At 46.6% G+C, this 16237-nt stretch overlaps 1 protein-coding gene across 1 annotated transcript in view; it reads right to left on the reverse strand.

Annotated features, from left to right (window-relative positions):
- Positions 1-7112: 7112 nt before the first annotated feature.
- NDUFA9 (NADH:ubiquinone oxidoreductase subunit A9) overlaps positions 7113-16237 on the reverse strand; it is a 184134-nt gene continuing 175009 nt past the window's right edge. The window contains exon 11 of the mRNA XM_086921297.1: positions 7113-7412. Coding sequence (XP_086777423.1) covers positions 7242-7412 — 171 coding nt within the window. The 3' untranslated portion in view covers positions 7113-7241. The remainder of the gene's footprint in view (positions 7413-16237) is intronic.

Genomic DNA, 16237 nt, shown 5'->3' on the forward strand with positions numbered 1-16237 from the left:
ACAAAACTCCATAAATCCAGTGGCTCTTGGTTTAGTGTTTAAGATAAAAGATGTGCTTTCAAAGCATGTATTTCGTAATAGGTAATCAGACTGTACTGAGTGCAAGCATTTTTATAAGTATCCATTAAAAGGACACTTTACAGAACCCAACACCATCATGTTACTTGTCATTATGAAACTTCAAGTAAAAGGCTTATACTGGGTCCCAATCAGTCCTTACATTTGGTGATAAACCAATTGAACACATTTATATTTCTTTCAGGTAGCAAACACCTCGGTGAGAAGGCCTATTTCTTCTTTACCTCTGTGGCCCACCCTCGACTTTATAGCGCATGAGATACCCATCCCCGCCCCTTTCACTTTCACCGAGAGGCACTGCAAGGTCCACATTAACCATTGAGGGATGGCTGTTTCTATTTTGTTTAACATAAAGTATGGGAACTGGTTTTGTGAAGAAAAAAAATATGTACATCAGTCCCTGCAAATCCTGCCCACTTCAACATGCAGATGTCCTTTCCGGGAAGCTGGAGGGCAGCCTATAGAGTCGAATTCAGAAGCAGAGCCCTGATCATCCAGACCCCTGGGGCTTCAGAGTAATGACTCAGAAGAAAGAGGAAAAGAGCGAGAGCCATGGATAACATCAAAGACATGCCCCATAGGAGGGGTGCTATCTGGGGGTTAATGTTTCCATCTACAAATGGAAAAACATGGGCAACACATTAGGGCTGTTCTTTTTATGAAAGCGCTAGCACAGCCATTAATGTAGCAGGTGCAGTGGCACTGGGACCAAGAGCTAACTAGCAAAAAGTGGAGTGGATGCCCATTTTCCTTGCATGTATTAGAGCCCAGTTCAACCTTGTTGCACATGGAACTAGGCCCTAGCACCAGGAAAGGGGGGGATAAGTTGTGGTGCTTTAGTTACTTTTTTTATAAGCCAAAGGGGCAATCAGCATGAGTAATAGCACTGTGTAGTGGGCAGAGGACAAAGCCTGTTTTATAAGGCTGTAGGTATTATTGATGCTGCAGGTGCAGTGATACTGAAGCCCAGGGGTTTGAGGGGCAAACTAAACCCCAATTATGGCTGTTTTACTATCCTTTTTTTGTTTGCATAAGGCTCCAGTGCACCCTTGCAGTGCCAGTATTTTCAGCCTCATACCAATGGCCCATGGGAGGTGAATATTGCAGCATAAGAGACAGCTTAGCTTCAGGCCTCACAGAAATGACAAAAGGGGTACGCCACAAGATCGGCGCCCATGTTTTTTAACAAAGAGCAGAGGAGACTGCCTGTTTCGCAAGGCAGTAGCTATCATTAGTGAAGTAGGTAAAGTGGATGCGGGTCCCAGGGGGTTGAGAGGCCCACTGCATCAGAATCATGACTGACCTACTTTCCAAAAGAGGCGCAGGGCCTTGCTAGCGATAGAGCGGAGGAAACCGTAGCTGCAAAGTGGGGGCAACACGCAGGAGCTCATTTTTTTCCCAAAAGGCCCAGAAAGTCTGGTTTAGGATTGGAGCGATGGCCAGGCCGGGTGGGAAAGGCAGAGACACAGTCTGCTACACAGAGCTGCAGCTATTATTAGTGCAGCAGGTAGAGTTGCATTGGGGCCCAGGAGTGTGAGGAGCTCACAGCCCCCTGATTATGTGGTGCAGTTTTTGGTCAACTTTTGTGTGACGTATTTGCTCTTTTATACTGCTCACATTTAGTGCAGATTTTGAGTTACAGAAAAGTACCCCTGATATTATCTCATACTCCCCCAATTCTTGCCATAACATTTTAGAGGGGGTGGGCCAGACTTTAAAAAAAAATGGAGGTAGGCTCAGAATAAACATGTTTGAAACCAATCCCACATATATTTGTATAGTTTGAAATAAAAAGAGGCAAAAAAGAAAAAAGCATTATCACAGACCAGCTCGGCTAAAATTAAAATAAATGAGTAGAAACATCATGCAGTCTGAGGAGCTTTTCGATATGGACTTCTATCAGCTTCAGAGCTAGTTCCAGTATTATATTTCTTTAGAGGAATTCAAAGATGAAAAGCAAAAATGAGGACTTTAGCTATTTCTCTTGACTAAAATTAAATGGATTGACCTCCATGTTTTCTTCCATTAATTATTTTTTTGAACTTTGGGTCTAACGAGCTTTTTTTACTATTAATCCACTTAGCTAATTATATTAATTATTTTACAGTTTGGACTGTTAAATTCTTCATTCCTTCAAGTGTATTCATCATCATCATCATTAAGCTTTATTCGATTTTGTTTCAATCATAAAAGCATACAGTTTAAAAAAAAAACATAATTTTGCAAACAACATACATTTTAAAAGCAACATGATCACGATAGGTTAAGTAGATTTAGCTAACCCAGTTGTTATTTATGTCAATAAAGATTTGCATGGTATACACCCGCCAAATATTGACAGTTGTAATAAGGCGTGAGAGGATTAAAATGAGGTAAGTTGCTATACTTAAAAAGGCTATGCGGAAAAAGGTTAGAAAAGAGGAAACTGCGCTCATTAGGTGGACTGGATCTGTAACCCAGCTGAGTGTAGTGATCGGCAGTTTGTTTCCAGTAGGGGGTATATGTTTCAATAGGGTAGAAGTCATGTAGGTCCCAGGTTGTGATAGGACCATTACCTTCTTGGGGCTGCCATGACTGGAGATAGGGGACAACTTGTCTACTCCTAAATCTGATAAGTACCAGATCCCCACGGATATCTTTTCGAAGGGGACCCAACCATCCCACTCTCCTCACGCTGACTATCCTGCCATCAAGGTTATGGGGTAAGGGTCTATTTTTCGATAGCCAAAACTGAACTTTATTTAGCAAATCGCTGGTTCTCTCAGATTTTCCATGTGTCAGGGGAGGGACCCCCGACAGGATGGACACGAATGGAGCGGCCTCTGGGGGAAGATTAATACGAGGGGTCTTGGTACTTTTTAATCTAGGCTCAACTTTGCGACCTGGGGCAGGTATGGGTGGTGCTTTAGGGTCAAGTGAGCACACAGTAGTGGAGACTGATACTTGTGTTGGAGAAACTGTGTTTTGCATAGTATGTTTGGGTAGATTAGGGAGACCAGCCTGGGGTGAACACTTAGATGTTACAGTGTATGCCTGATTGAGTTTAACAATGTCCTCAATCCCCGTTAGTCTATCCCCCAAGATGTTAATTTTGTCGATCAGGGGGTGGATAATAGTTTTGATCAACTGTTCAATCATGGTCAGTAAAACCAATTGGGGAGAGGATGCTGGGTCATCTAGTTTTTTGCCCAACTCTGGAGTTAACAGAGCCATGTTAACGGGCGGATTTAAATCTGATGATACACTCTCCAGTTTTGATGTTTTGGTTTGGGACCCACTTAGTCCAACCCCGTCATGTTTCCTTTTACCAGATGTGACCTTAACAGGAGTTGTACTTTTTGCATTTACCTCTACGGAAGTCGGTAGAAGCCCCTGTGAACTAGCGCTATGAGCTAGTGGACTGCTGGTAGATACCAGATCGGGTGAAGTAAGAAGGGTGTACCTGATATTACACATATTGTTTAAATCGTCTAGCCAAGAGGGATTAGGCACTGTGCTGGACGTTTTGGAAAAAGGATCCATGCTGGTGGGGGTCTGTTTAAGGTGAGCAATGTGGTAGGGGAAAAAACAAACAACTGTACTTAAGGCATAAGTTCAACCAGGGGGATATATTATGTAACCACTCCCTTAATGGTATGGGAACAATGTCAAGCCAGATGAGATAGTCAGTGGAGTGGGCAGTCAGTGGATTTACCTCTTCTTAGACGACCAAAGGAGGTGGCCCGTCCCGACCTCTTCTGGCCTCTGAGGGCCACAGAGGGCCCGCCCTTTGCCCGGGCTTAGCCGGGCGCCCGCCCGCGCGCGTCCCGCGACGCGGAGGGAGTGTCCTGTTAAAGTAGCGCCTCCGGGCGCGCTGTGGCCGGAAGCAGGAAGTGGCCGCAAAGCACCCTGGGAGCTGTAGTCTCAAGCCGCGAGGTGGAATGCGGTGGCGGCGAGACTACAGCGTCAGGGACCCAGGAGCAAGTGTAGCAGCGTCTGCCCGCAGGTAGGAAGCCCTCCAAGTGTTTGTCCGCCCCCGCTCCACCGAGGGAGCGTCCTGTTAAAGTAGCGCCTCCGGGCGCGCTGTGGCCGGAAGCAGGAAGTGGCCGCAAAGCACCCTGGGAGCTGTAGTCTCAAGCCGCGAGGTGGAATGCGGTGGCGGCGAGACTACAGCGTCAGGGACCCAGGAGCAAGTGTAGCAGCGTCTGCCCGCAGGTAGGAAGCCCTCCAAGTGTTTGTCCGCCCCCGCTCCACCGAGGGAGCGTCCTGTTAAAGTAGCGCCTCCGGGCGCGCTGTGGCCGGAAGCAGGAAGTGGCCGCAAAGCACCCTGGGAGCTGTAGTCTCAAGCCGCGAGGTGGAATGCGGTGGCGGCGAGACTACAGCGTCAGGGACCCAGGAGCAAGTGTAGCAGCGTCTGCCCGCAGGTAGGAAGCCCTCCAAGTGTTTGTCCGCCCCCGCTCCACCGAGGGAGCGTCCTGTTAAAGTAGCGCCTCCGGGCGCGCTGTGGCCGGAAGCAGGAAGTGGCCGCAAAGCACCCTGGGAGCTGTAGTCTCAAGCCGCGAGGTGGAATGGGGTGGCGGCGAGACTACAGCGTCAGGGACCCAGGAGCAAGTGTAGGAGCGTCTGCCCGCAGGTAGGAAGCCCTCCAAGTGTTTGTCCGCCCCCGCTCCACCAAGGGAGCGTCCTGTTAAAGTAGCGCCTCTGGGCGCGCTGTGGCCGGAAGCAGGAAGTGGCAGCAAAGCACCCTGGGAGCTGTAGTCTCAAGCCGCGAGGTGGAATGCGGTGGCGGCGAGACTACAGCGTCAGGGACCCAGGAGCAAGTGTAGCAGCGTCTGCCCGCAGGTAGGAAGCCCTCCAAGTGTTTGTCCGCCCCCGCTCCACCGAGGGAGCGTCCTGTTAAAGTAGCGCCTCCGGGCGCGCTGTGGCCGGAAGCAGGAAGTGGCCGCAAAGCACCCTGGGAGCTGTAGTCTCAAGCCGCGAGGTGGAATGCGGTGGCGGCGAGACTACAGCGTCAGGGACCCAGGAGCAAGTGTAGCAGCGTCTGCCCGCAGGTAGGAAGCCCTCCAAGTGTTTGTCCGCCCCCGCTCCACCGAGGGAGCGTCCTGTTAAAGTAGCGCCTCCGGGCGCGCTGTGGCCGGAAGCAGGAAGTGGCCGCAAAGCACCCTGGGAGCTGTAGTCTCAAGCCGCGCGGTGGAATGCGGTGGCGGCGAGACTACAGCGTCAGGGACCCAGGAGCAAGTGTAGCAGCGTCTGCCCGCAGGTAGGAAGCCCTCCAAGTGTTTGTCCGCCCCCGCTCCACCGAGTGAGCGTCCTGTTAAAGTAGCGCCTCCGGGCGCGCTGTGGCCGGAAGCAGGAAGTGACCGCAAAGCACCCTGGGAGCTGTAGTCTCAAGCCGCGAGGTGGAATGCGGTGGCGGCGAGACTACAGCGTCAGGGACCCAGGAGCAAGTGTAGCAGCGTCTGCCCGCAGGTAGGAAGCCCTCCAAGTGTTTGTCCGCCCCCGCTCCACCGAGAGAGCGTCCTGTTAAAGTAGCGCCTCCGGGCGCGCTGTGGCCGGAAGCAGGAAGTGGCCGCAAAGCACCCTGGGAGCTGTAGTCTCAAGCCGCGAGGTGGAATGCGGTGGCGGCGAGACTACAGCGTCAGGGACCCAGGAGCAAGTGTAGCAGCGTCTGCCCGCAGGTAGGAAGCCCTCCAAGTGTTTGTCCGCCCCCGCTCCACCGAGGGAGCGTCCTGTTAAAGTAGCGCCTCCGGGCGCGCTGTGGCCGGAAGCAGGAAGTGGCCGCAAAGCACCCTGGGAGCTGTAGTCTCAAGCCGCGAGGTGGAATGCGGTGGCGGCGAGACTACAGCGTCAGGGACCCAGGAGCAAGTGTAGCAGCGTCTGCCCGCAGGTAGGAAGCCCTCCAAGTGTTTGTCCGCCCCCGCTCCACCGAGGGAGCGTCCTGTTAAAGTAGCGCCTCCGGGCGCGCTGTGGCCGGAAGCAGGAAGTGGCCGCAAAGCACCCTGGGAGCTGTAGTCTCAAGCCGCGAGGTGGAATGCGGTGGCGGCGAGACTACAGCGTCAGGGACCCAGGAGCAAGTGTAGCAGCGTCTGCCCGCAGGTAGGAAGCCTTCCAAGTGTTTGTCCGCCCCCGCTCCACCGAGGGAGCGTCCTGTTAAAGTAGCGCCTCCGGGCGCGCTGTGGCCGGAAGCAGGAAGTGGCCGCAAAGCACCCTGGGAGCTGTAGTCTCAAGCCGCGAGGTGGAATGCGGTGGCGGCGAGACTACAGCGTCAGGGACCCAGGAGCAAGTGTAGCAGCGTCTGCCCGCAGGTAGGAAGCCCTCCAAGTGTATTCATGTTAGTTTACTTTGTTATACATCATATCTCATACACATTTGAATTTCACAAGAAGTGCGCCTCTATGTTGCAGCCAAAGACGACCCACGGTCAACCGCAGGAAAAACTGATTTATACCTGTGGGACCCTCTTGGCAGTGCGCATATACAAGCACTGCTAACATCAAGACTGTGACAACTCTACCCTGAAGTCTACCAGTCGGGTTTAGTGCAATGAATAACATGAATCGGAGAAAAAACACAACTGTGCTTGCAGCATATTTTTTACAGTACAAAATGTATTACATGCTACTATCTTGCTAATGCAGGACATATTAAAACTATGCCAGCGCGCTACATTTAATCATTGCTGAGCCTCCCTTCCTTTTTCTTGTAACGCTTCAATGTTTGGATCCTTCAGATTATTGAATTACTACAATAGCAAGCTCCTCCTGCATCATTTTTGTTTGTCTAGTCTTCCCATTGTATGTCAATTGTTTTAACTACTTTCAAGAAATAGCTGAAAGATGACATGCTTCCTGCTGCTTTTCCATGCCTCCTTCGCTCGGTCTGACTGACGTGAAGTATTGCTGTTATTAGCTCACTGAAAGCTGTAACGTAATGTCGATTTTTTTTTATATAAATGCAGTATTAAAGCACAAAAAACAGTATTCCTGCGACAGGTTAGAAAGAACGTGGTTACCGATTATGTCATTCATTTCCGGGAATACAATAAACACACAAAATATGTCTGACAATTTTAATATAGACTTAATTTCATATGTACAGGAAGTAGGGTGCACAAATCCCGAAAAAGCATGCCAATGCTATCACGGTCTGCAGACTAGAAGAATGTTAGGTCACCGAACAGGATATTAAAAGTTGACTGGTTTTGCTGGCCTGGCTTCCTCCAATTCAGCTTCCAACCAACGGTATCTCCGATGTCGACGAAGAACTTCAATGGCTTTCTGTTCGACGGGAGTTGGAACAATGCCCAAGTCTTCTAAACCAGGGAGATCTGGAAACTTCTTGTCTGTAGTATGAAACTTTTAACAAAAATATATATAATTAAAAATCACTTCGCTTATACTTGAATTACATTGAAGATAATATTGTCAATTAGATTAAACTTAATTACGAACAGCATACTACAAATAGTGTTTAAAACTGTGCCTGATTTTGAGTTTGGCAGATCGGATACGCAGTCAGAAAGGTGATGGCTAGCCTATCCGCCGCAGTCAAAGTGTAGTGGCATATAATGCCCTTGCAATACTCTGGATTGGAAATGCACCAGGTTTGTGATGGAGTATGCCATACGCCACACTCTAAATAAGGTGATAACTGTCTAAAAAATTCAGCAGATGTGTACACGTTTGACATTCTGCAAAGATGGTAAAAGCCATGCAGATATAAAGCTATAAAACAATTCCATAACCTGAAATATCAAACAAAAATTCACCATGTTAAAGTAGTTACCTGTTACTAGACTTCTCCATGGTTCTATGTTTCACAGAAACATATGCTTTAAATTAATCCCCGACTGTGGAAGCCTCTTGGGTACTTGGGATGGAGCGGCCTAAAGTTCACTCACAGAGACCTCTTCTATATTTCCATACCTCAGATGAATAAAGGAGGTTGGTAATCACAGCTTAACATGAGAAGACGGTAAGGTGACTGTGAGTCTAGAAAAGATACCTATGCAGGAAAAACATGTGTATGCACAATAATGCTTCAGAAAAGTATGTGGTGTTCTTAACAAAGTAGCCTAGCATATCTCAAAAAGTCAAAGTCAAAGGGGATCTTTATTCGGATATAAAAACATCCATAAAAGTACATAATCGTCACAACAATCCTCATAATAAACAATTTAAGACAATTTAAAAACAATTTAAAAATAACACAACCGATCTGTGCGATGGTTGCCTAACAGTCTATGTTGGGTGGGAGCGATCTAATAATAGCATTATATAAAAATACCTCATACTTTATGATCTAGGCTGACACTCAGATGTAAACACAATGTAAACTAATTGGCTGAGTGCAAACATTATATAACACACGTTTTATAATAAGTGTCATCAAATGTACAGTGGGGACTGCTGCATAGTGCAAGTGTGCAATAAATAAACGTTCAAGCTCTTATTCAAAACCGCAATAATGTGCAAATGATTCCGTTTATCAAGGCGTGTTCATAGTTGCTCGTGAACGTATCGCAGATTGGAGGAAGCATCTTACTCTAAAAATTACTTCAACACAGCTTAACAGCATTAATTCCTTAAATGCTAGATTAAAATCCACCACAGCATGTTCTTTAAAGTAGGGAATTAGGTAATGTTTTGTATATCTAGCATAGAAACCACAGAAAAACAAAAAGTGTAACAAAGTTTGTTTACACCCTAGGTTACTGGGACATTGCAGATTTTCCAGGTTTTTATTGAAGCCCAATGGGAATGATAAGGAATATTTAATACTCCCGTCCTTGAGACGAAAGAGCAAACTTCTGTTCCACCTCCCCAGGTTTTTTCTGAGGTACCCCTGCGGCATGTTGTTATGCCTGCCACACTGTGCCAGAAGGGGGATATATCTTATGATGGCCGGTTTGTGATGCTCAGACGTTTCTCTTTCTTTCTGATATAAATTATATAATGCCCCTCTTACTAGCATATGTTGTGCTTGATCAATGGCTGGGGGGAGGAAAATAAGTACTCCATGTCCACGCTTACTAAGCTTCTTTTTACTGCCCCTAACCAGGGTATGTAATTTGCCCTGTCACACCTTTAACAATCCGTGATTATTTCTTGGGTCAGAGAAGCAGCAAGGTTCCGCCATATTTTTAACCAAAATAATGCCGGCCTTGACCTGATGAAATCCTCCACATAAGAAAGATTCAACTCCCTATGGCAAACATAATTGGGTGCTGAAATAGACGCCCCCAGGACCTTTTTATAGAATCTGTTCTCTTCAATCTGTATATTTGCGCTATTTGAGTACTCCCACACCTCTGCGCCATAGGTTGCCGTAGATAGGCATTGAGTTCTGTAAATTTGTAGTAGCGGGATTACTACCTCAGCACGTTTAGGCTGTTGAAGGCTGATTATAGTATTTATTGCCTTACCCAGTTTATTCCTCCCATGCGCCACATGGGGCTGCCAAGATCCTGTATTTGAGAACATCAGTCCTAGGTAGGGGAAAGTGCTAGTGCTTTTTAGGGCGTCGCTTCCTGACGCAATATGCTGGATGCTATGTTTTTTGGGCCCACACGACATTATGTATGATTTATTAAAATTAGTGCACAGGCCAAGATCTGCCACATAAAAGACAAAGCCAGTTATTTAAGTGCGCAGTGCTTTGGGTGTGCGGCCCATAAGGACCGCATCATCCGCGTATAAAAGAACGGGGAGTAGTGTACCTTTAATGCTGGGGACGTCACTTGTTAGTTTGGACAGTGAATTACTTAATTCATTTATATACAACAACAAAAAAGCAGGGGGGCTAAGACACAACCTTGTCTAACCCCCCTGCCTATTAAAATGTCCCCTGAAACCTCCCCTTCATTGTTTATCCTAACGCGAGCTTTCAAGTCACTGTGCAGGTGGGCCAAGAAATATACAAGTGCTTTATCCAACCCATAATTTAAAAGAACCACCCATAATCGAGAGCGGTTAACAAAATCAAAAGCAGAACTTAAATACATAAAACCCAAATACAATGGGACTTTTTTGGCTATAGTGTATTTGCCCTTTATTAGGTTTAAGTTCAGACCTTGCTCCACAGTCCCCACGTTGCTTCTAAAACCCAACTGACACGAGTGTAAAATCTTATTGTCCTCCCCCCATGCCCTGATCTTATTAAAAATGACTCTTCTTAGAATCTTCAAGGTGTTATCAATTAAAGATATCGGACGATAACAACTAGGATTGAGTCTGTCACCCTTCTTGAAGATGGTGACAATGGTACTATTAGAACAGGTTTCTGGGGCAGGGGTATGGGACAAGTTGTTAAAAATGTTACACAATAGAGGTGACCAAAATTCAGGCTCTGATTTAATTTGATCGATGGATAGTCCATCAGGACCAGGTGCTTTGTTACCTGTACTTTGATTTATAGCGTCTTCCACCTCCATTATCGTTATTTTAAGTGCGATGACTGGGTAGATGATGTCAGCTGATGTGCAAGGCGCAGCATAAATGTTTGAGAAATGATCTTCCCACATTTTACCTGTTATATTACAATTAATGGGGGTAATGTTTGATCCTATAGACCTCAAAGATTTGACCTCGCCCCAAAACCCGGCAACATCTTTCAGTACGGCTGTGCAGGCAAGCGATTCCCACTGGTCCTTCAGTAGCTCTTCAGCCCGAGTTTTTGTGGCACGCTTATAGTGTGTCCTCAGTAGTCTTATCAGGGACTGGTCCCGTGGTTCTGCTGAGAGTGCCTCCCGTAGTTCCCGGTTTGCTTTGGAACAGGAGCTATCAAACCACCTAGGATCTTGGCAAGGACGTGTGACTGGTTTGGAAATCTCCTTTTTAAAAGCCACACATAGCCGTGCAAAAGCCTCAATAATTTCAGGAACTTTGTGTTCGCTGGATAAACAGATTTCAACCAGTTGAGGGTACTTGTTAATAATGCGCACTAAAAGCCCCTTATTGTCTATCCCCTTCGAGATTACCCTGAGATTAACCTATTTCCTGTCATTTATCCAATCTTTTAATAGATTTAAAAATAGTCAGAATTGGATTATGATCGCTGTATACAGTGCTAGGGACGTCAGCCTTTATTAAACAGTCCACAAGTAGAGAGGATATGAATACATAGTCAATTGTGGAGGAGCAGCCGCGCCCTGTGTATGTGGCCAAAGGGCCTTCGCCCATGATGCGACTGGCTATCTCCATAACATTGACTAGGTCACGAGTGGCTAGTAATTCCTCCCCTCTTTTACAGGGTAGCACCCGACCAAAAGGGGCAGCTGAGTTGGCGTTTCCCTTGTGAATAGGATGATTCCATCTAATTTACCGTAGGTTTGTCCATCCACAATTTTATCAATAAAATCAAACAGCCTTATAAAGTTATTATTCGGTTGTGATATAAAATCATTATTATAAAAATTAATTAAACACAATTTAATCCTACTGGAAAAGATTAAAGCCTGGAAATTCTCATCATTGGTCTCCAAGGTTTTAGTTTTGCCTCCTGCGGTGATCTTTACCCATATTGATAAGCCTCCACTGGGTCGTCCCACGGCCGGGCATGGTACAATGGAGTTATGGCAAGTATAGCCTTCAAGGAGCAGACTACTGGTACACCATGTTTCCTGGAACATTAGGATGTCGAAATTATTAATCCATTCAGTCTAGTCTATGGATTCCATTTTTGCTTTTAGACCGGCAATGTTCCAGCTTAGTATGGTTAACCTATCGGTAGGGGTAACCACGACGGTGACAAGATCAGTTGTATTTAATTCCCGTGGCGATGCTACCTCCACACAAGCCGTGGGAACAGTGATAGTGGTGCTTGGTTTATTATTACCATGGGGGCCGTTGTCGTTGGTCATGCGCCTTTCTATGACATCTGGGGAGCCCGTTGATGGTCAACCCTGGCTCTTTAGGTCAGATAGGGCACTAAACCTGTTAAATAATGGGTAAATTGGTGTAACTGGGTTATGTGATCTCTGTGGAGGTCTATAAAAATATCCCAGGGGTAGAGGGGTCACAGCGGTTGAAGGACTAAAGTGGGTATTGTTGCTATTTAATATATATTTTACGGTTGAGGGATGCCTGAAATTCATGACAATACAATCTCCATTGATGTTCTTAGGTGTGGGACCAACCCAACCTACCTGTCGTACTGTCAGGATTTCGCTAGAAATCTGCATCCCGACACCTTTGTGCCTGGACAGCCAATCAATGCACTTATTTTTTCAGCTGAACCCAAGACTCACTTTGATCCTCTTTCAGGGGGCGGGGGGGGGACTCCTGCTAGGATTAAGGCATAGGGGCAGGCTTCAGGGGGTAAATGAAATACTGGCCCTAATTGTTTTTTGGGCCGTGTGACATCGGTTGACCCGTTGTCAAACGACTTTTTCGGGTTTACCCGGTTTCACAGAGGCCGGTTGGGAGTCCCCCGTTGGAGCTCCCGCCACCCCACCAGTGGAACAGGGCTGCCTATCTGCTACATGCGACACGGTCTGAGAAGGTGTGTCTGCAGTAGGACCCTGTGAGGGCAGAAGCTGGTTTTTCCCTGTATCACTATCCCTGGTTACACTCTTAGTACCTAATGTACCGCAGGTGGGTCTTCCCCCCATAATGACCCTGTTGACAGCCTCCATATCTTTCAGGAATCGGTCTCCCCTTAGCTGATCAATACTAATAGCACCTTTCCTTTTTACATCTTCCTTTTTCACCAGGCTTTCTAATCTGTCCAGTCTTTTAAAAATCATATTGAACTGTTTGTCCATTTGACTTTCCATTTGTTTAAAAATTGAAGCAACTATGGTCTCAATAAAGTTCCCATTTAGTCTATCCTGTGGAGCACTTCCCGTTATTGGCTCAGTCTGTGTACAGGCAGAGTTTTGCTCTCTTCTTGTAGAGGCAGCGACGGTGTTGCTGTCATCTAAGGATACAATCTCCATGACAGGTCCCCCACTGGGTGTGGTTTTCCCTCGGGACCACATGCTCTGTGGAGTAGGTTGCCCTTTATTACAAGGTGGTTGTTTCCTCTTATTTAATGTTGGTTTAGTGGGACCGCTCTTCCTTTTCTCTCCAACAGTCTTATCACTAGGAGCCGAGGTGGGAATGACAGTTAGGGCCGTGAGATCTTGCTGTGAGTCAGTGATGGTGATTGTATTGCAGTCCACTGGTGAAACAGCGGATGGAATGGCCGGCAAGACAGTTTTTATAATTGTGACCACTGGGGAGAGCGGCAAGGCATCATTCGTACAAATCGGCTGAGGTTCTGGGAGTTCTCGGTACGAACTTGACAATCCCATAGACGACTTCTTTCTGTATTGGCTATCTCTGTGGAGACTAGATTAAAAGCATCTTCCAGCATGCTTTCGATAGAGGCGGGTATAACATAGGGAGCTTTAGTAGGCTGGGTAGTGGAGTTAATATTACGTTTTCCCATATTGAATAATAGGCTCACCTTTGTAACAGCTTAGAGGGGTGGCCCGCCCGACCTCTGATGGCCACAGACAGCCCGCCCTTTGCCCGGGCTTCATCCGGCTCGTCCCGCGCACGTCCCGCTCTGCGGGAAACGTATATGATTATATACGCCGGTGTGCAGTGGGGCGGGCCTCCTCGCAGGTAGAGTCACGCACGGGCTCCTGGAGTCCTGTGCGGCGTGTGCTTTCCCCAAGTTATGGCCCCCTCAGCAGTAGGTCGGTGGTTTTCTCTCGATGGAAGCCTCTCCGGCTGCAGTGACAGCTCCGATGGCAGGGAGCTCTCCAGGCAAAGCGGGACCCGCGCCAGCGGGTCCGGCGAGCAGTTATGGCGCCGGTGTGTAGTGGGGCGGGCCTCCTCGCTGGTAGAGTCACGCACGGGCTCCTGGTCTCTGGAGTCCCGTGTGGCGTGTGCTTTCCCGAGTTATGGCCCCCTCAGCAGTAGGTCGGTGGTTTTCCCTCGATGGAAGCCTCTCCGGCTGCAGTGACAGCTCCGATGGCAGGGAGCTCTCCAGGCGAAGCATATCTCAATTCAATGAGCTTTATTATTACAGCTAAAAGTACCTGTGCAATAATAAATACGGCATAAAAAGAAGGATAAGAATGCCGCATGACATGTAGAATAAGATCATGCACTATTTCTTGCAACAATCAATGACACTGAACACTGCCAACTCAATGTGGCAGCAGCTTTTAGCTTGAGAGGACTAAACATAAAATGTACTCTGAATGTTAACAATGCTGTAAAGGAGCCCATCATAGCTGGTGCCTACATAAGGTTTACTTGGCCTAACTCAGGAATGCGCCCTCCTTTGTAGCCATGCTGTCCTAAAGAAAAGTGCAACGGATCAAAAATTGAGCAAATCATTTGTACTTTAGCATAGAGACATTGTTTCCCAATAATTATTTATCTTCACATGCCTAAACAGTGGCAGTAAAATTCTCCTATACTAAATACCTGTTTGGAGCAATGTATCACAGTGTACTAACTTTTTCCTATGATTAGAATCGCCACGCCCTACTGCTTTGCCTTGAGGGCCCTTCTGTACTTTATTTGTTTGTAGCAGAAATGCGCCTAACCTGGAACAAATAGACCATGTGCAAAAAAACTCCAGAGTTTTCGAATTTGAACAGGTTTTCAATCCTAGTTTTGTCTTTAGAGATGCGTATCCCGACAGAAATAACTTCTAACATTTTGAAGTTGCTGTTTTAATTGGAAGCACCAGTGGCCATCTTTGACTCAGTAAACAGTAGAGGAGTCTACAAGGTTGGGATTAGATCAAAGATCATGTCGCTCAATCTTCCACAATAATCCCTCTAAATGGTCGGGCCACACAGACTGCCTACAGTATTCCAGATCCATAACGACAAAGATTCTATCCATTTGTGCCGGTCTAATCCACAGCATAGCAGATGGCAAATCAATTTTGTTAGAATTGCTACAAAAGCGAAATTGTAGCTCCAGTGTGGCTAGTGAGGTACCCTGGCCCAGTTTCAAGAGGGCTTTCAGAAATAATTTTTCCCGACTTGTAATCCATATGTTGTGCCGCCTACCACATTTACTTTAAAGAACTGCAGAATGGCACTCAGTGAGTCGTCTCCAAATTCTTTTTTACATCTGCTCCTTCAGTTTGGCTCAATGCCTTTTGGTGGACACCAGGACAGCTCTTGGGCTCATTTTAAGCCCATATAGTAGAAACTTCCCATCTTTTAAAGGACAGGTTTTTTTTTTTAAATAAAGGAGCTCTGCAAAGGTCTTTTGATTTTCGTGAATGTGAATTTTATTTTGGTGGGGTTAATCTTTATATTATTCTCTTCACAGAAAATGCCCTTCCGGGCGAAACTGGCTATCAAGGGAGTAATGCTTTGTGAATGTGTGAATCAATGCCCATCTTGCTGCCTAACAGATGTCCAGAACAAGCCCCCGCATGTCAAAGCAGTGGTAGCAGCCTTGGCTGTGGTCGAGTAAGCCCGGGGGCTGCTTATTAGCCAATATGTGGCAGATTTTATTACAGAGGACTATCCACCTTATGATGGTCTTTTTTCTGCACTGCTCTATACCTTTTCACCCGATAAAACACCACAAAGTCCTTAGAACGATCAATGTAAAAGTTTGCATCTGTTTTGGGGTCTAAGCAAAAGAGTCTCTCCTCTTTCAAGGGGTGAGGGGGAGCAAAGAATGGCAGAAGGGTGATGGACTGTCCGACATGACAAGGCACCATAACCTTCAGCAATAATGTTGAAACACCAGTTTTCCCAGGAAAAAGGTGGTGCATAGTGGATGAACGGACACAGCTTGAAGCTCTCTCACTGTTGAATGGCGTTTTAGGATCCGAGTGAATTTTCCCGATTCATGCCCTTATATAGGTACAATTCACATTGCCCTAATATAGGCATAGAAATCATTCCCTTATTTAGACATAGCCCATGCAGTCCAAATACAGGCATGGCTACTTCTACCAGTACCAAAACGTCACAACAATTTCTTGGAAAATCGGCTTAAGCAGTCAGGGACCTCTCCTTGCTTGAATATTGATTTGTCTATTTGGACAAAGGTGATAACCATTGCCAACTAGAGACCCCCAGATCCAACATTGGTGGTCAGCGGTGAGGATTTGGACTTTGCATTTGTGTTTCATATACAGTGATTGTTGTACACTACTAGTGAGTGCAGACCAAACGCGACCACATACTTTTTTTTTTAATCCTTTTTCC

This window comes from Lissotriton vulgaris, chromosome 1_1 (genome assembly GCF_964263255.1).
Source record: "Lissotriton vulgaris chromosome 1_1, aLisVul1.2, whole genome shotgun sequence".
NCBI lineage: Eukaryota > Metazoa > Chordata > Amphibia > Caudata > Salamandridae > Lissotriton > Lissotriton vulgaris.